This window comes from Nansenia antarctica (assembly GCF_963989245.1).
Source record: "Nansenia antarctica genome assembly, chromosome: 5".
NCBI lineage: Eukaryota > Metazoa > Chordata > Actinopteri > Argentiniformes > Microstomatidae > Nansenia > Nansenia antarctica.
Window position 1 is genome coordinate 59,510,433 of NC_137690.1, and position 20,702 is coordinate 59,531,134.

At 47.2% G+C, this 20,702-nt stretch overlaps 1 protein-coding gene across 1 annotated transcript; it reads left to right on the forward strand.

Annotated features, from left to right (window-relative positions):
- Positions 1-356: 356 nt before the first annotated feature.
- dlgap3 (discs, large homolog-associated protein 3) lies at positions 357-13,351 on the forward strand (the record flags this gene model as incomplete). The annotated part of the gene is made up of 11 exons (XM_080531023.1): positions 357-1,583; positions 5,389-5,615; positions 5,940-6,042; positions 6,164-6,380; positions 8,096-8,649; positions 9,079-9,173; positions 10,460-10,679; positions 11,233-11,533; positions 11,706-11,797; positions 12,058-12,204; positions 13,037-13,351. The coding sequence occupies exons 1-11, from the start codon at positions 417-419 to the stop codon at positions 13,349-13,351; spliced, it is 3,438 nt and encodes a 1,145-aa protein (XP_080387149.1). The 5' UTR covers positions 357-416.
- Positions 13,352-20,702: the final 7,351 nt, after the last annotated feature.

Consider the following 20,702-nt stretch of genomic DNA (forward strand, 5'->3'; position numbering starts at 1 on the left):
GAGAGAAAATAACTAGAAAGATAGAGAGAAGGATAGAGGGAAAAGAGCTAAAGAAAGAAAGAAAGAGAGAGGCTAGAGGTTCTCTGACTCATCATCACAGATGGATCGCAACCTTTGAAATTAATGAAAAGAAGATTGTTGTCTGCCTGGTTGTTATTACAGCTGCTGGGCTACGGGATCACATTGTTTGTCTTGTGAAAAATAAATGGAGAAAATCAATAAAAATGGTAATGAGAAAAAGCATTGTGTTAAACATTTCTTTGACCTAAATTTGATCTGGTTGTTTAATTCGCTCTCCTTCTCTTTCTCTCTCCCTCTCTTTTTTCTGGTCTCCCCTGCTAGGTGAGTCCGGCGCAGCCCTGTCGCGCCCACAGCGCCCCCTGTCGGCCCGGGCGGCCCACCACGCCCCGGCGCCTATGAAGGGCTACCATGTCAGCCGCAGCTTGTCCCAACACTCCTCTGGAGGAGGGGGCCCCTGCCACTGCATGCCCGAGGACCTGGAGCCCCCCCCCGGGAGAGACTACCACCCTCACCCCCACCTCTCTGAACACTACCAGGGCCACAATGATGGGGCCCACCCCTACTACCCCCCGGGTGGTCCCCCTGAGCCCTTAGCTCTGGAGAGGCACTCTCACGCCCACTCCGGAGGGGGCACCTTCCCCCGTTCCCACCCCAGCCAGCACCCGTCCCAGCAGGCGTACGACTCCTGCGAGGAGTGCTTGTCCTCCGCCGGAGGTCACGGAGGCAAAATGCACCGGATCCCTCCCAACCTGCTGGATCAGTTCGAGAAGCAGCTGCCCTTCCACCCGGACGGCTTCCACACCCTGCAGTACCAGCGGACGGCCAGCGGGGGGGGCGAGCAGCGCAGCGAGAGTCCGTCGCGTATACGCCACCTGGTGCACTCTGTTCAGCGGCTCTTCGCGAAATCCCATTCACTGGAGGCCCCTTCCAAACGCGAATACAACGGCACGCGAGGCGGCGGCGGCAGCGGCGGAGGAGGGGGGGATTACAGGAGCGAAAGAGGGGGAGGGGGGCACAGGAGCGGGGGAGAGGAAGGAGGGGGGCACTACTCAGGCCACCAGTCCCGCTCGGCGAGACGCAGCAAGTCCCGCGAGCGCAGTAAGAGCGGGGACTCGCGCCACGAGTCCGGGAGGCGCCACCGGAGCCGGACGGCGGGGTGGTGGAGCTCTGACGACAACCTGGACAGTGACAGCAGCTTCCTGGTGACCGGGGGACCAGGGGCAGGTCGAGGGGGGAGGGGGGGGTACCCTCCTGGGCATGAAAGTCTGGACGCAGCCATCAAAGAGCTGACCCTCAAGAAGCCCAAGGGAGGAGGACAAGGGACTATACCAGGGCCAGGGCCAGGGCCAGGGCCGGGGGAGTGCATGGCCTGTACCACTATGGCTCTGGCAGGGGGGGAGGGCGGGCACCATGGGCACTCCCTGAAGAGGAGTACGTGGTCGGCGATGACAGTGAGCCAGGCCAGGGAGGTGTACCCGTCTGCCAGGGGGGGAGGGGGGTACGATAAGGCCCTGGTCCCTCTGGAGAGCAAGCTGAAGGAGAGGACATTTCACTACCTGCAGGTGGGTGACGGGAGTGTTTGTGTGAATGTGTGAGTGCGTGAGAGTGTGTGTGTGTGTGTGTGTGTGTGTGTGTGTGTGTGTGTGCGTGTGCGTGTGCGTGTGCGTGTGCGTGTGCGTGTGCGTGTGCGTGTGTGAGAGAAAGTGAGAGAAAGTGAGAGAAAGTGAGAGACTCAATGACTTGCAGAATGAGAACAGCTGAGTGGATTTGGCAGGAAGTAGTACAGACTGACTGCATGCTCCTCTGGGAGAGAACCAGTCCACATCATTACTGCTGATATGAGCTGAGCTGATCTGATGATGACTGACACAGAGGTTATCAACTTCTCTCACGTTGTCTCTCATCTCTCTCGCTGTCTCTCACTCTCACTCTCTCTCTCTCTCTTCAACCTTCCCCCCTGCACTGCCCGTCTCACTTTTGTCTCTCTCCCTCTCTCTGTCTCTGTGTGCCTATTTCTCTTATTCACTTAAACGTAAAACGCATACGCGGACACACACAACAAACACACACACACACACACACCACAAACACACACAAACACACATCCCACTGCTTGACTGCCAGTCACAGGTACTCTTTCAGCTTCAGCATCAGTCAGATATGTCCAGCTGGGGTCCAGTAACACTGGCTCCATCCGTTACTGGCTGAATCACCCATACTGAACTCCCCTTCACCTCCCATCCCTCCCATCTCCAGGTACCTGGGGGCACTGCCTCTTCTAAGGGACACTTTTAGAAAGTGCACCAGGCTGGCATCTGCTGTAGTCAGCGTGTTTGATCCTCAGGGGCTCCCTGGAGGCACGCTAGGAGACATCAAACAGTCTGCAGATAAAACCACAAAAACACTCAGCAGACCGTAAACTCAGCAGACCGTAACCCAATACCTTGTTTAAAACATTACCATTTTTTAGAAAATCACTTTAGGAGGGCCAAAATGTGGACAAAATTAAACCCCGATGAAATTTGAGCAAGGGTGGAATATGGTACGGCAAGTTTATTTCTATAGCACATTTCATACAACAGGGGCAATTCAAAGTGCTTTACATACAGCATTAAAAAGCTAGATCAAGGGGCGCTTGGTGGCGTAACGGGTAAAGCGTTGACCATGTAACCGCAGGGTTCCTGGTTCGATTCCGGCCGCGGACATATCCTGCATGTCATCCCTTCTCTCTCCCTCACCCATCCTTCCTGTCTAAATATCTAATGTATCTGTCAATAAAAAAGAAAAATATGAGTGGGATTTCCCCACTCAGAAAAAAAGACTAAAAAAGAAAAGATACATCAAGAGGAGAAAAAATGTAATAAGATAATAAAAATGAATGGAAACACATGGATGGAAGTGTTATTGTCATAACTAGCATAAATATCTTTTGAGTTTGGACCTGTTTGATTTCTTCAGGGAGTTTGTTCTTCAGTTTGTTTCTTCAGGGAGCACACGGCAGAGTGACTAAAAGCTGTTTTGTTTTCACTCTTGGAATGATTAGTAGTTATTCTACCACAAATACGGTACTCATTTCACATTCAATAACCGTTATTAGGGCTCTTCTTTTGGTCTCATGTAGGTGTCTTTGTCAATAACTCTTTAACAGATAAGTACATCAGAGAAACAGTTAGAGAGTTCAACTGAAGAGATCAACCCCGCTTGGAGGAAAATGGGATTTCAGACAAAGGATTTGGACTAAATTGACCAACAGCGCTAAACGGATTAGGTTTTTGAGTCAAATTCATTGATGTGTATTGTCTAGACTGGTCACAGACAGAGGAAGAAAGAGAGATTATCCACTTTCATGCGGTGACCCCATAGGAACCTCCTCTACCTGCTCTCCCTCCTTGTGTCTCCGTCTCTCTCTAAGCCATATCTGTGTTGGACGATAAGGAGACAAGAAATTAACACACACAGAGAGAGAGGGAGGAGAGAGGGAGGAGAGAGAAATGGAAAGCGACAAATACAGAAAGACTGGAAGCGAAAGATACTGAGCGATATTGAGAGAAGGAGATCTATCCAGAAAGACAGAGGTAGGCTAGACGGGATTAGAGGGATTAGGCTGAATCGTCACTTTGTTGGTGACCTTTCAAAGCACACCCAGTAAGACAGTCCCCTGTATGTGAAGGATAGACAGATAGAGATGATGAAATATTGGGGGTCTCTCAGTTTAATATAGGGGGTCTCTCAGCTTAATAAACGGGGTCTCTCAGCTCAAGCTTCTGCTGTCACTCCTTGAGTATTAGCTATTAAAGTCACATCATGTTGGTGGAGTTGTAGGACAGTAGGTGACACACACACACACACACACACACACACACTGAACAGAGTGACCCTTGAGTATGATGAGATATGGGGTAGAATGATGTTTGTCATCCTCTCTTCACTGATGACCCTGCAGTACTTCTGTCTGAGACCTACGGTACAGCCTGCAGGTTTATTGTGGTCTATCAATCTTTCTATTGGTCTCTCTGTCACTCTGTCTCTCTGTCTGTCACTCTGTCCGTGACTCTGTCTGTCTGTCTGTGTGTGTGTGTGTGTGTGTGTGTGTGTGTGTGTGTGTGTGTGTCTGTCTGTCTGTCTGGCTAGCTGTCTTTATGAGTCTTTGTCTGTCCATCCATCCGTCTGTCTGTCTGTATGTCTGTCTGTATGTCTGTATGTGTGTGTGTGTGTCTGTATGTCTGTATGTCTGTCTGTATGTCTGTCTGTCTGTCTGTATGTATGTATGTGTTTCTGTATGTCTGTATGTCGGTCTGTATGTCTGTACGTCTGTATGTCTGTACGTCTGTACGTCTGTACGTCTGTACATCTGTATGTCTGTATGTCTGTATGTCGGTCTGTACGTCTATGTCTGTATGTCTGTACGTCTGTATGTCTGTCTGTATGTCTGACTGTACGTCTGTATGTCTGTCTGTATGTCTGCTACAGTACAGTACAGTATAGTATAGTGGATAGTGTACATAGCCTTTATTTATGTAAACCAGCTCCTTTCCCTTCTTGTTTTTTTAGTTTTTTTTTCTTTCCTAGCACCAGGGGAGCCACCCCTCCCAAATTTCGTTGTTTGGTACCTGTACTATAGCAATGACAATAAAGACCATTCATTCATTCATTCATTCATTCATTCATTCATTCATTCATTCATGCTCAAGTTTTCCTCCTCTCTCTGTTAGTGTTTCTCAAGCTGTCAGAGTTTCTCTCTTTCTGTAAGTCTCTTTGTCTATTTATCTATATCTTTCTCTCAGAATTCTCACAAACATGTGAGGCATGAATGTGTGCTTGTGTGGAGTGCCTGTATGTACATGTGTGCATGTGCATGTGTGTGAGTGTGTGTGTGTGTGTGTGTGTGTGTGTGTGTGTGTGTGTGTGTGTGTGTGTATGTGTGCCTCTATATGTGTGTGCATGTGTATCTAACTAACTGACTAATCATTAGCTCTCTATTTGAACAGTGATATTAACATTGAGTGTCTTCATCTGCCTTGATGATGAGAAGCTGAACTGGCCCTAAGTGCAGCTCTAGGATCAGCTTAAGCTTCCTTAACTATTAGAGGGAACAAAGCAACTCTGATCCTCAGATCAGTTTCACTAGACAATGTCATCCTACTCCCTTGATTGAGATGAGAAGGGAAATACAATCTTAGGTCAAGGATCTCTAATTCAATTGTAGAGAAACCTGGATTATCTCCAATACGTGTAGATCGATAGTCATTCTAGTAAGTAACTCTAACCTATTAGATATCATCTTCATGACATCATGATGTGTGGCTATAATCTGATTATTGCTCTCTTGTTCGTGTGCGCGCGCGTGTGTGTGTGTGTGTGTGTCAGGTCCCATCGGATGAGTGGGCAGGTTACCCCGGTGGGGGGGTGTCAGACAGTGGGGGGGAGATCCCGTGCAGGCGCATGCGAAGTGGCAGCTACATTAAGGCCATGGGGGATGATGACAGTGCTGACTCAGACGCCAGTCCCAAAGCCTCGCCCAAGACCACCATCATCGCCCAGAGAGAGGCCTTCAGACGCTCAGTCAGCATGGACCAGCGATCATCCACCACTAAGTAAGTGTGTGTGTGTGTGTGTTTGTGTGTGTGTGTGTGTGTGTGTGTTTGCATGGTGTATATCATTTATACGGGCACCTGTCAGTCACAGGCCGACTTAGAATCGTCCTAACTTTTCTCCCCCCATATGGCGCCCCTGCGTGTGTGTGTGTGTGTGTGTGTCTCTGTGTCTATGTGTCTGTGTCTATGTGTCTGTGTGTCTGTGTGTGTGTGTGTGTGTGTGTGTGTGTGTGTGTGTGTGTCTGTGTGTCTGTGTGTGTGTGTGTCTGTGTGTGTGTGTCTGTGTGTGCGTGTGTTAAGCTGATTAGTGTGTCTGTTTTACAGGTACTCCTGTAAGCAGTGTACAGATTCCTACCCTAACAGCCGAACTACACCCAAGAGCCATGCCCGCTCTCGCAGCTACACACGCTCTCTGACCAGTGCACAGGTAAGAACCCCGCCTGGAGTGTGTGCATGTGTGTGTGTGCGTGTGTGTGTGTGTGCGTGTGTGTGCGTGTGTGTGTGTGTGTGTGTGTGAGATAACCGACCTCTGTCTCTCTTTCCGTCAGCTGGGTGACACTCTGAATCGCCAGTTCGAGGCGGTGTGTGAGACCATGTTTGGAGAGATGGAATCTCAGGCAGTAGAAGCTCTGGACCTGCCCGGGTGCTTCCGGACTCGTAGCCATAGTTACGTACGCGCCATCCAGGCTGGCTGTTCCCAAGACGACGACTGCCTGTCCGTCTTCTCCATGTCTGGCCCCCAGGGCGGCATCAAAGGCGGAGCCGGTGAGTCGTACAGTAGAACAGGATACGTGGATGGCTTTCACCTCAAAATAACCCAACTGTCTTTTTCCAGAGACCCGCCGCACAGTCGATAACACATATCCCCTCGAGAGGGTTCGGTGGGTGGGAGCAGGAGTAGGATGGAAACTGGAGAAAACCTTAAGTTATGAAAAAGTAGCCTGCCTTATGTGACACGAACCCATGTCAAACGGGGCCACAGGCAGCATCGTAGCTCTGCGTGTGCCGTCGTACACATAATAGAGAGACCACAAGTACCCGATGAGTTTCAGCAGAAGCTAATTAATGGTTATGACTTTGCTCTCGCTCATAGCCATTCCAGCGCCAGTGTTTATGGCCCCTCTCTGTATCTCTTCTCTCCATATCTCCCCCTCCCCTGTGTAATCTGTCTCTCCTCTGTCTCAGTAACGATGACTGTAATGTTTATGATTATGATCATAGCTCACTGTCTCCTGCTGGTCTTCCTTTCCTTCACTGATTGCTTTCTCTCTCTCTCTCTCTCTCTCTCTCTCTCTCTCTCTCTCTCTCTCATTCACACTCTTTCCTTTCCTCTTCCTGTGTGTGTGTGTGTGTGTGTGTGTGTGTGTGTGTGTGTGTGTGTGTGTGTGTGTGTGAGGATCTCGGTGCTATCCTTAGTGCTTAACAGGACTCTTATTTCCTGGCTTAGACCTGTAAATCCCCTAGAGATTTATTAAAGCCCCCCAAGTGTCATATAACACAAACGCACACACACACACACACACACACACACGCACACACACATGCTGATAGCTGATAGTTTCTCTTTTTGAGTGAGGCTCATCACCTCTTTCAAGGGTGTGTGTGTGTGTGTGTGTGTGTGTGTGTGTGTGTGTGTGTGTGTGCGTGTGTGTGCGTGTGTGTGTGCGTGTGTGTGTGTGTGTGTGTGTGTGTGTGCATGTGTGTGTGCAGCAAGACAATCATGGCTGTATCCATTGCAGAGGATCATGTGTGCTCATGGCTTCTCATTTCAATATTCCTTTCAGGAAATTGCTTTATCTCCTCAAGTTTTGACGGTATTTTGTATATATACTGAATATGTATCCCTTTTCTACCCCTACCCTCTCTCTCTCTCATCTCCTCTCTTTCTCTTTCACTCTCGCTCTCTCTTTCATCTTATACCACATGTCCTCTGTTTCTAAAATGGAGGGTTAAAGCTTGGTGATAAAAATGACAGGTCTCCTTACAATTTCTCTCCTTCTCTACAGTATACTCTATCACACCCACCCTCTCTCTATTCTATTCTCCTCACTCCCTTCCTCTCATTCTCTCTCCCCCTCATCCCTTCTCTCCCTATCCTTCCTCCTCTCTCTTTTTCTCCCCAGTCTCTCTATCTCTCTCTCCCCTAGAGAGGGGAGTCCCCCTTATCTATCCATCCATTCTAACCCTACTGGAAGGCTACTCCTTTGGGTTTTCATATGACTTTTGTCAATATATCTAAGTGTGACAAGTCAAATTCTCTCCCTCCCTTCCCCATATTTTATTATGTATGTATTACATATGTATACAATGTTTACAATTGTCTGTATGTATATAATGTTGACAATTGTTCAAATATGATTTTTGTATCGGACCCCAGGAAGACTAGCTAATGTCATGGCATTAGCTAATGGAGATCCTAATAAACAAACAAACAAACCAACATTCTATCCCCCTCCTTCTCTCCCTCCCCGTCTATCTAGTCTTTCCCTACCGTAAGGGTGGCCCTCCCCCTCTCCCTCCCCGCATGTCCAAGCCCATGATCTCTGTCCGGGCCCAGAGCAGCACAGAGTCCACCCAGGACGCCTACTTCCAGAACACCGGCCAGCCTGTCCTCGGACGCCCCAAGCAGCACAGCAACTCCGTGGACCTGGGCGGCTCCGAGGGTCCCTCTGGTCGGACCTCCAGGGGAGGGGGGTACTACACAGGCACAGGCCCTGGCCGGTCCCGTCAGCACAGCAACTCAGCTGAGAGCCTGGACGGGGCCAGGGTGTCCCGGGAGCTGGTGCCCTACGGAGGTGGAGGGGGCACGGTCTCGGTACGGCCCAAACATAGCAGCTCGGCAGACAGCCTTCTGGAGGGGCCTTCGAGGGGAGGGAGGGAGAGGGAGGGGAGGGTTGGGGGGAGTCTAGGGAAGTCTGCCTCCCTGCCCCAGAACAGTATGGTCCTGACTAAGATGGGAGGAGGAGGAGGAAGCCAGGAGGAGCACACACAGGAGGGGCGCGGGCGGAAGTGGAGGCCTTCTATTGCTGTCCAGGTGAGGGTGTGAGAGTGGAGCTTGGGGTGGGGGGTAAACTATAGAACTCTATATTTTCTAAATAATTATTATACAAAAATTGTTTCTGCTAACAACTTTCCACTTTTTGCTGCTAATGAGGTCCTCTGTGGCTCAGCTGGTAGAACATGGCACTAACAATGCTTAGATTTTGGGTTTGATTCTTACTGAGACCATACTGTATATACTGAAAAATGTATGCACTCAGTGTAATGTAAGTCGTTATGGATAAAAGCGTCAGCTAAATGGCATATATAAAATGAAGAAGATAACTGTCTCAAAATATGAAGACACATCTTCTTGTATGTTCAGTCAAATCTCAACTTTTTTTTTAGGACAGTGCACAGAGTATGGACAGTCGTGTCTGTCTTCCTGTCCTCAACCTGACCTTTGATCCTGTTTGTGTGACAGGTGGACAGTTCGGATACTCTGTCGGACTCGGATGTGGAGGGCAAGGCTCTGAGGGAGGTCCACTCTATAGGGGTCCAGGTGGAGGAGGATAAAAGGTACCAGAACAGAGCCACTCCACCTCTCTGTGGTTGTCCTCTGATACTGTAAAGGAGACCACGGTAACCATTCGTGACGTTAGAATTATAAGGTTCTATCTCTAGTTTTTTACATAATCTGATCCATTAAGTGTTTATTAATGCCTGTGTGGTGTTATTTTTAAAATGTTGACATTTTTGAGTTAGTAATTAATCAAATACAAAGGTTCCATCTAACAAAACATAATGGAATGTAAAAACTTTGACGCTCAATATCTCTGAACTACCCTAAACGGAGATAGAACCTTATAATTCTTTTTTTTTCTTTTTTTTTAATTTTTCTTTTTTTCTTATTTTGTATCCCTTTTTCACCCAATTTGGTATCCAATTGCACCCAACCTAGCATCCAATTATCCCCTGCCTATTGCGTAGGATCCGCCGCACGACCCCGTGGCCGGCAGCCCCAGAGGAGATCGCCAGGCAGACTAGCTGTCTGGCTCCTCGAGCCCGACACCAGAGGGTAGTGGTGGTCTAGTGGATAGTGAGTTGGACTTGGGATCGGAAGGTTGTGAGTTCAAATCCCGCCTGAAGCCACACCACTACTAGTGTGCCCTTGGGTAAGGCACTTAGCCTTCAGTTACTCCAGGGGGAATGTCCCTGTAATTCGTAATTGTAAGTCGCTTTGGATAAAAGCGTCTGCTAAATGGCAAAATTAATTAAATTAATTAATTACTCCAGCACCAGACGGGGGCGGTGTTGCGCGACGGATCCTTGTCCGGAAAATAGTCCTATACCCCCCTTGGGAGCGGCCGCTCAATATGCCGCTCCCTGTGAGCCCCGGCCATATCCGGGTCTGGCGAGACAGGGATTCGATCCCAGTCCCCGGTGGGCAGCTTGCACTAGAGGCTAATGCTTAGACCGCGGGGCTAGAACCTTATAATTCTAAGCTCACGCATTACTACTGTACATCACACACTCAGTATGTATTTCACACGTGACGTAACCCTGGTCCTAATTATACCCTCCATCACCGAGGCGAAGGGTGAGAGTGTGACACCAACAAGAAGAGAGAGATATGAAGAGAGGAGGAAGTCTGAGTCACAGACATACCTCAGTCAGTCTGGGATGGAGAGTGAGAGAGAGAGAGTGAGAGAGAGAAAGAGAGAGAGAGGGAGAACGAGAGAGAGAGAAATGACAGAGAGGGAGAGTCTCCCGCTGATGTTAAGCGAGAAAATGGTTCCAGATTCCTTATAGCAATAAGATCATGAACTGGCTAACCCTAACCCCCCTCTCCTCCCCTGTGTCAGACGAGCTCGTTTCAAGCGCTCCAACAGTGTGACAGCGAGCGTCCAGGCTGATCTGGACCCAGAGGGCTTCCCGGGGCTCACCATTGCCGTGCCAACACAGGACAAGAGCCTCCAGTTCGGCTGCTCCTTCCAGAGACACTCCTCGGAACCAGAGTCGGCCGGGCAGTACTCTGAGTACCAACGCACAGTCCACACCCAGGGCCAATGGGCCTACAGAGAGGTGGGCTGACAAAACCCCTTTATTCAAATCCTACTACCTCTCTCTCTCTCTCCCTCTCTCTCCCCCTCCCCCCCTCACTCTCTCTCTCCCTCTCTCTCTCTCTCTCCCTCTCTCTCCCCCTCTCTCTCCCCCTCCCCCCCTCACTCTCTCTCTCCCCCTCTCTCTCTCTCTGGAGAGGTAGAGACCGGCTCTCTTAGCAGGGCTTTGGGTTTACTTTTTTTGATCCTAGCCATTTCCTGCAATTGCTGGTGATACCTCTGTGTTGAGTGTGTGTGTTTTGTTGCAGTGATATTTGGTTTGTGATGATGTGTTGGACTTCTCTCATGTACTGTATATTGTCCTTATGTCCTTGGGTGTCAGGAGAGGCACTTGATGTGAAAGACCTGAAAGATATCATGGTTGTTACCTTTTTTTTCTTTTTGATGATTATGTTCATTGCTTTTACTCTTCATATAAGGCGCTTTGAAACAGTTAAAAAAGGTGCTATACAACAACGGTTTATTATTATTATTATTATTATTATTATTATTATTATTATTATTATTATTATTAGGACTACATCCAGGGAGGCTACTCCACCGAACCCTGCCTAGCTGACCCCCGACCCCATCAACACCCCCACCTGCCCCCACGCGCCCACTCCCCCCTACCCCTCACCTCGGAGCGGGGCTGGGGAGGCGCAGGGACCCCCTCCCTGGAGGGACCCCGAAGCCTGCCGGACTCTGGCCGCGCCTCGCCCTGCCTGCGCGACGGAGAGTTCTTCCTCAGGCTCCTCCAGGCGGAGGTGGAGAGGATGGAGGGATGGTGCCAGAACATGGAGAGGGAGGCGGAGGAGAACGAGCTGCCGGAAGAGAGTGAGTTTGGAAGGGGACAAGGAAGGGAGGAGAGCTTGTTCAACCTGTACAACACTGTCATCCATGTACTTGTATATTTACCATGTACTCTATATTTAGAGCTCAAAAGCACAGAGCCTTTTTTATCCCTACTTCCTTCCCACTGACCTGTCTGTTTCCTGTTTCGTCCCAGTTCTGGAGCTGATCCGTAATGCAGTGGGAAGTGCCCAGATGCTCATGTCTCAGAAGGTCCAGCAGTTCTTCCGCCTGTGCCAACAAAGTGTGGTGAGTGTGTGTGTGTGTGTGTGTGTGTGTGTGTGTGTGTGTGTGTGTGTGTGTGTGTGTGTGTGTGTGCGGGGGGGGGGGGGTCTTTATTTGTTCATTCCTCATTAGCTTATAGCCATAGCAACTGTTAGGGCTAACTGGCTGTTAATTACTGTGAATATCACCTCCTCTTCACCTCTCCTTTTTTTCCCACCCCCCCCCCCCCCCCCCCCCTTTCTTTCTTTCTCTCCCTTCCCCATCGCTCCACCCCCACCCTCCAGGACCCGTCGGCATACCCCCAGCCCAGCACTCAGGACCTGGCTGGCTTCTGGGACCTGCTCCAGCTCAACATGGAGGACATCAGGATCAAGTTCCAGGACCTCCAGAGGCTCAAGGACTCTGCCTGGAGGCTCCTGCCTGACAAGAAGGTGAGCGAGACTGTGGTCTGCTCTGCCCTTCGCCCCCCTCATCCCTACCCGAGAGCCAAGATGGCAGTGTGTAGGAGAGTAGCACAGATGGTGCTGCCGTGCCAGCCTGCGCTCACTGTGAAACTGCAGAACTGCAAAAGGAACTAAACTGACTGACTTTTGAGCCAAAATGGTGCTGTAAAGCTTTATTTATAAGAGAAAAAAAATGTCAATAAGCACTTTTTATGTAAAGTAACTTACAGTTTAAATATTGCACAGTGTTATGTGTAGTCTACCACTGCAAATACCCTGCACCAGCCAATTGAGCCATTTTAGCCACATGTCATACATATAAGAATATAATGTCTGTGTGGATAGTGCTATTTTACTTTCATTGTAACTATCATCTGAAGTATCATCTGGAAATCATTAACAAAACGTCTTTTTTCTTCCTTCTCTCTATTGTCTCGTATCCCTCTCCTGGTCTTCCTCCACATATCAATCCATGTTTTTTTTTTGGGGGGGACTGAATATGATCCTATTGTGTTGATGTCTCTGTTTTGGTTGTGTATCTCATATGTGCTTGAACACGGCTCTACCTCTATGTACACATGAATCCAACCCATCCTGCCCTCTTACTGTCTCTACACAATTCCACTCCTCCTTTTACGCCTTCCCCTCATTCTCTCCTTTATCCCATGCACTTCCTCACTATCTTCACTCTACATCTCCACCTTTCCTCCGTTCCTCCACTCCGCCTCTCCATCCCTCTACTCCACCTTTCCATCCCTCTCCTCCACCTCTCCGTCCCTCTATACCCATCCCGTCTCCCCCTAACCCCCCCCCCCCGTAGGAGGACAAGAAGCTTCCTCCTCCGTTACCAAAGAAGCCAGCAGGGGGCGTGAGTGGCAACCTTCGTGCCGACAGTGTGGGGGACGGAGGAAGTGGAGGTGTGGTCAGTGGAGGGGTTCTGGTGCTCCCTCGTGGGGTTGGGGGGCGCACCCTGCCTGTGAGGGAGAAGTCTCTGGACCTGGGGGACCGGCAGAGGACGGAGGCCCGGCGGAGGCTGCTGCAGACCAAACGGACCGCCTCGTTCAGACAGAACTCGGCCACGGAGAGCGCTGACAGCATCGAGATCTACATCCCCGAAGCCCAGACCCGACTCTGAACACCACCACGCTGGCAGGATTGTTAGAAACCCTCATTCGCTCTGTCTTTCAACCCCCCCCCCCACCCACAAGACTGACACACCCCCCCTCCTGACCCCCCTCCCAAGAATTATTCTCTACTGGATCCTCATACACTCCCCAGCCCTCAGACACTTGCTATTGCTAAACTCACTCCCATTCCACTCACCCCCCCACCCCCCTCCACCTCCCTCAGCCCTCCATTAGTTAGAAAGAAGGGGAAAGTGGGGCAACAGGGGCCATTTTGTTCCCTGTCACTTTGATTCACCAGTAGACTAACAGAGAAACATTTAAAGCCAAAATGGTGACTCTAAAACAACGTTGGAGACAGTAACTGTAACACCACTTTCAAATCAAATTGACAGAGGATTTTCTTTTCATTTCGGCTGAGAAAGCGAAGACGTGCGAGAAGGGCAGCTCTTCTCTGGTGTAATCACGCAGTAGTAGCATGTCTGTGCCTATCTCTCTGCCTAGCGCTCCTCCTTTACAGGAAATAAGGGCTTCACCTGAACAAACCTCAACTACTCCTGTGAGGAGAGAACAGGCAACCATTCAAAATGGATTCCCAATGTCCCCCCAAAGCTCAGCCGTATGCTCAATTAAATCTACCCAGATTCAACACGGATTATTAACATCCACTGAAGGCAATTCAGGATCGAGTTTCTACCATCATTGCCCAAGACCCTTCCAAGGGTTCAGAGATTGCCTCAATAAAAACCATCCTCTGGCAAGGCCGATGTTCGATCAGCTATGGATGCCTCCATTTCCCCTCACCCGTCTAAGGATACGTTCTCTCCTAGATGTCTTTCCTCTTGGCACGGGCATCTATCTATCCACAGTGCTGACTGTTTGAAGGAGTGTGTGTGTTGTTGTACATAGTGTGCACGGTCGTGTTTGCCAACGGGAGCTTTGTAGTTGGAGCAGCGCAGACTTGACAGCTAGACAGCATCACAAACAAAACCTGAAGCTGTTTGCTTTTTATACATTCTTTTTGAAGTGTAAGTGTTTTTTTGTTTAGTGTGTGTGTGTGTGGTGTGTGTGTGTGTGTGTGTGTGTGTGTGTGTGTGTGTGTGTGTGTGTGTGTGTGTGTGTGCGTGCGTGCGTGTGCGTGTGCGTGTGCGTGCGTGCGTGTGTGTGTGTGAAGGGTTGGGGGGGGGGGTGAGTTTAGTGGAGTGAGACTTTACAGACGGACCCCTCCTCACCGTGACACAATGGCACCCCTGTGTGGTCAAACTGGGAAATTCACCGTCAGAACTCAAGCCCTCGTCAGTGGAGACTGGCAAGAGTGAATTGGCCTTCGCAGCAGCCATGAAATGAGATTCAGACTGTATTTCCTTTTGCACAAATGACTCTTCAACCATAAACACTCCAAGACGCTTGACTCTTCTAAAAATGTTGGGAGCGAGCTGAGGTCTTTCACCACACTGTTTGGCGGCGATGCTCAAATCAACGGATCACTGAATGAATTGCCAAGTGGATCCCCGCACGGATCCCCAACCAGAGGGCCAATAGAGTGTCTTGAAGTCAGTGAGCTGCCAAAGTCTCCAGAGGATCCACCTGCCTCCCCTTGGCCTCCTCCACTCCCCCAAGCCTCATGGTTTACTTCAGAGGTGCGAAGGACAATCTCCCGATTTCACACCCCACCGACTGAGAGAGGGATGATCCTTCACTAAAGAAGACCAAACATAAGGCTTGTCCTTTGTTGGGCTTCTCTCCTGTTCTATCTCCCTGGCCAAGCCTAGTTGTCTGTAGCCTAGACAGTGAAATCCAGTTGAGTTGGGTTCTAATCCTCCTCCAAGGAAGCGGTTAGCGGAAACCACATTCGTTTCATGTTTCTCTCTCTAGAACTAGGGGTGGAAACACAGAGATGACAAGCCAATGCTGTATGTGGTTTGAATCAAGATCACATGGTGTATGTGTAGTAACAACATCATTATTGATGAGTTGGTTGCCCTAGATACTAGGGTGACAAACTCAGGACCAACACACTAGGGTCTAGGAAATAGATGTGTTTTGCTAGTTGCCCATGTTCTGTGTTTCCTAGGAGAACGTATACAATATGATTGAGACCGTTTCTCTGAACACACTGTAGCATGGACGTCATAAGACTTGAGAGGGGTCTATGGATAGTTCTATGGATTTGAAAACCATTTAAATCTAGACTGTATTATCTCCCTGTGTGTGTTTGTGTGTGTGTGTGTGTGTGTGTGTGTGTGTGTGTGTGTGTGTGTGTGTGTGTTTGCACTCCCCTGAGGATGACTTTTGTTATTACAAAGGGCTGTGTTTGCAGTGTGTGCTAGGGGACTTGTGTTCCTGCCCAATATATAGCAAATTCCAATCTTCAATTTTGAAAAGAGACCAGACGATTCTCTTAGCATGACCTGGCTTTCTTTTTTAATATCTGAAATGGAATAGGCTAAAATTTGAATATTTTAATGGGAGATGTATATTTTATAATGTTATGTACATTTCTAGATTAGTAGAGACTATGAGTACAGAATATATGTAAACAGGCAGGTGAAATACAGTATTGTGAAATACACGGTGTGAAATACAGTATTATATTATATAGCATTGTGTGATATTACAGCTATGTGGCATATCCAGACTTGGTACATGAGAAAGATGTGTTCAAGTGTTATGAATATGAGAGAATGGTCTAGTTCACAGGGTATAACTGGCAAGGGTTATTTATTCCCCCCCCCCCTTTTAGAAGCAAATCCATGTGCCTAACCAGCTAAGTGTGGGGGTTTATACAAAATTATATACAAATATGTAGACCTATCTGGAGATGATGATACTTTATTTAAAAAAAGAAGAAAAAAATATTTTATTGCATCGAAGTAGAATCTTCTTTATACAGGAATTACTCTTTATCTCTCACACACACACACACACACACACACACACACACACACACACACACACACACACACACACATACACATACATACACACACATTCACACACTTTACTGTAAATTGGCTGGGTCAGGCGGAGGCCTCAAGCTTTCCTTTGGATGTTATTGTAATCCTGCATGCTTTTTTATGATGCCCCCATAAAGGATGAACTAATTCAGGACTCTATCATCTATCAACCACACAGTAAAATCCTTAGCAGACACAAATATCTTTCTGGGCTTTTTCCTTTTTATGAAAAGCCATTATTCATTTCATTTGTTGTCTCGTTATCTGCTTTGACGCAACCCTCTTGAAACAAGCACAAAGAACTGCTCCTGTTTCCACTGTGAAGGACTCTCTAGTCTACCCTCAGTATCGCCCAGCCCCACACATGGACACACCTTACAGCATAGAGACTCAACAAGAACTTTGGTCTGGTGTCCATCTGCAGTAGCATGAACTACTTTTCCCCGTCAGACACAGTACTGCCTCGATTCGTTCCCCTTTCCTTGTCTCTCACTCCGGGGACTTAAATGGCAGGTAGCAAAACCCAAATGAATTGTGGTGTTAGCTGGCCATCTTGCCTTTAACAGGTCCATTGTAAACACGTTTTTGCTGTGTGCATTTGCCATAGACAGTGTGGACTGTGTGTTTGATCTGCCGGTACTCCCTTTGCCCAAGCAGACTGAGCAGGAGCTTAGAGACTCTCTGTAATGATTGCACCTGGGTCATGCATCCAGGTGTCAAGCCAACTCAGTCCGACACTCAAGAGACACTCTGGGACGATAGCCAACTCTGGACACAAAGTTCAACATAGACAGCCTGACGGATGATCAGGGGGTCCAACTCTGCGTACCTCAATTTCTAGCAGTTTCTCATACCCTTACCCAGGAATTTGAAACATTTCCTCAGTGGTTCTTCAGACAACACAACAGTGGACCCTAGACACAACGACAGACCCTTTCAACGGAGTGCCATATCCACACTCTCCCAATGAGCAGAGAGAGCTGTGGTGGCCATGGTCTAGCCTCAGTGTCTCAGAGACTTTGACTGAAACAGGTACACGACACACTCTAGAAGTGAAAGGCAAGAGGAAGTACTTAATAGTAGCCAATGTGTATGTACTGTATCTCTCTGTAACTCAATTGTACCGGAGCAAGTGGGAGGCAATTGTGTCCTAGTAGCAAAGAAGCGTGTGTGTGTGTGTGACTGAGTGTGAGTGTGAGTGTGTGTGAGAGAGAGAGAGAGAGAGAGAGAGAAAGAGAGAGAGAGTCTGTGTGTGTGCGTGTGTGTGTGTGTGTATGTGTGTGTGTGTGTGTGCGTGCGCGTAACTGCACTGTGACTTCGACTTCCTGCTCTGTAGTAAACTCCTCCACTACCTGACACACAGGGAACCACATGGGTCAGCGACAACTGAACAATTACTGTGTAATTACGAGTACCCAAACACTCTCAAGTTTACTTATATGTAAATACCTGTTGCAAATGAACTTAACTCTTATTAATATTACATGTATTGTTATTACAAATACTATTATGATTATTATTATTATGATTATTATTATGTAGTATGATTATTATTATTCCAACAATTACTATTGATTATTACTATCACTGTCATAATTATGAATAGTGTTGTCATTTCAATTATAGCTATGGGGTAACTTATTCTGTATTCAAGGGCGAGTTTGTAATGTACAGTACAAATAATTATCAATGCAGATCAGTCTTTTATCGCTGCTACTTTAAAGGAGGAACAGGAAATCCGGAAAGTGTTTTTTAGAAAAAAATCAACCACTATCTGGTCTCTCCTCTGAAAGTTGCATGAGAGGTTTGCAGACAGATAAACAGAAAGAGGAAGGCAAGACAGTTTTTTTTTGTTTTTTTTGTAGATCATCAACAAAGAGCTCTTCCATGGGATTATATAACATGCAGAGCTCTTGGGTTGCTCTCTCCTTTCTGTCTCCGGGGAGAACAGGAGAGCTGGACTTCAACAGATACAGTCGTGTACTATTCTAGTGTCCACTTTACTTTCTCTCTCACTTTTCTCTTTTCATTCTCTCACTGAAACCATATTTCTGAAACGGATGGGCTGAGGCAGAGAGCTTTTCTGTCTTTGAGCTCATTGGAGTGCTGACCCTCATTTATGTTCTGTTTATATGCATACACTTGCAGCTTTATACAGTGCCAAGGTACAATATATACACACATACCTGGAATACGTTTATCATTTTTAAATTTCCTTTTGGAATCATTTGATGATCTTATTTTGATCAGTAGATTGACAGGAGCATATAGCAATAGTGACGCCATAAAAAAAGAACATGCTGTCTATCCCACCAATAGATACAGAGATGCATGGAAACACCCATCCTGATTTGGCGAGACAAAAATATGGGGGTGGAGCCTAAATATGTGCCACTGCCAACCAATGGGAATGGGTGTTGCACAGTGAAAGTGTACATCATGATTTTGTTTGTTGTGGTTTTTATTTTGTACATATTATTTATCAATGATCAATTTGAAAAGATGTGTCTAGATCCACATCTGCTAGCGCTGAACCTAGAGAGATGGCACACTGTGACGTGGTTTACCCAACACAGAATGTAACACTGTCAACGTTGTAAACATTTTCTAATGGCTATTATTCTTATTAATATGATTATTATAAAGCTATTTTTAGCGAGTGAAATGAAAAATGACGTGTCTTTGTGTCTTTCTTTTAGTCAATTCCCTGACTTTGACTCCATTTCAATGTAGTTTAGGCACTAACTTTACCCATCTCTCTCTCTACCAGGGACGGCTGGTATCAATGGGCTAGCAGGGCTAAGCCCCCCCCCTGTCTTTTACAATAAATATGAGAAAGTTATTAAATTATAGAAATATTAAAATATAATAATTGTTGAATAATATAATTCATATATAATAATTGTTAAACCTTAGAACTGATTGATTTTGGTGGAACCTAGAGCAGCAACAGCACTGAATAGTCACAAAAAACTCAGGATATATCTAAATGGGCAGATTTTTTACAGCCCAAACTCCTAGCATCATCTTCCAATCATTGTTGTCACATCGTGATTGACAGGTGTCTTGGCGCCACCATGATTTCCCGAAAAATCAGGCTGACTTATCAGGCTGACTTTTGACCAATGACAGGGCGTAGCAGTACAATAGCAGTACAGTGAGGGCAGGCCGACTGTAGGGGGGAGAAGAGTAGTGAAGTGAAGCGGCAATTGGACTACATCCAAAAATCACCGGACTTCAATGACATGGTGATTAACCTGTTTGCGTCCTAGAAAGGCAATGTGAGCTTCTCTTCAAATAAGGTAGGCCCAAGCACCAATTGAGTTGTTGGCAGATGTTACAATTGGACCACGTTTAGTAGTGCATAGCGGACCTTTTCTGATATTGTAGGCTTAAGCCCAATGCACACGGCGTGCGATTTTGTCGCACGACAACATTCGATTCTCAATTCACACCACCGAAGTGAGTGGGTGTGAATAGAGAATCGAGTGTGACAATATCGCATCGCACGCCGCGTGCATTGCGATGCAATATTGTCGCACGACAACATTCGATTCTCCATTCACACCCACTCACTTCGGTGGTGTGAATTGAGAATCGAATGTTGTCATGCGACAAAATCGCACGCCGTGTGCATTGGGCTTTATAGCTGATAATAGAATAAAAGTCCGGAAAAAAAGTTGCAGAATCAAAATAAAATTAAAATAAAAAGTCATGAATATCTAATAGCTCGTTTTATTGAAAAAGAAAGTGATCACAAGTGTATGTCAGCAGATTTGTATATGAAGAACCTTTCGCTTGATATCACCAGTCCTAGCTCATTTCAGAAGGTAGAAATACTTCACTGTGACTCGTAATCTTGTATGTATGTAATGTTAATAAATAATAGGCACAAACTGATGTTGCAAAAGGTCAAAAATATAGCTGCATTTACTTCCCTGTGTTTAAATGAGTCCTCTTGCTCTTCTATATTTGACCTACTCCACATTTTCATAGCCTTATCATAACATGTATTCTTACCAGTAGCAGCTAGTCAAAACCATATCATTTACTGCTTTTTATAAAGCGATAAAAGTAATATTGAGCAGAATTAAGTTCAGCCTACTGGTCCGGCCCTCCACAATAGTCCCGGTTTCTCATGTGGCCCATTGTGAAAATGCATTGGCCCCCCCACTCAGTATCACCACCAGTCGCCACTGCTCTCTACATCCGTCTTCTCTCTCTGTAGATGATTTGCAATCCAAGTAGTGTCACATGGGAGCTGCACATGCAAGTAATCAGGGTGTAGACCAGGCAGATTGACAGAAGAGAGAGGACAGTGGAACACATTGATAGAAAGTGTCCTCCTCTCAAACCAATCTTCCTTGTCGAGTATACTAGTTTTTTTCTCAATGGCTTGCTTTAG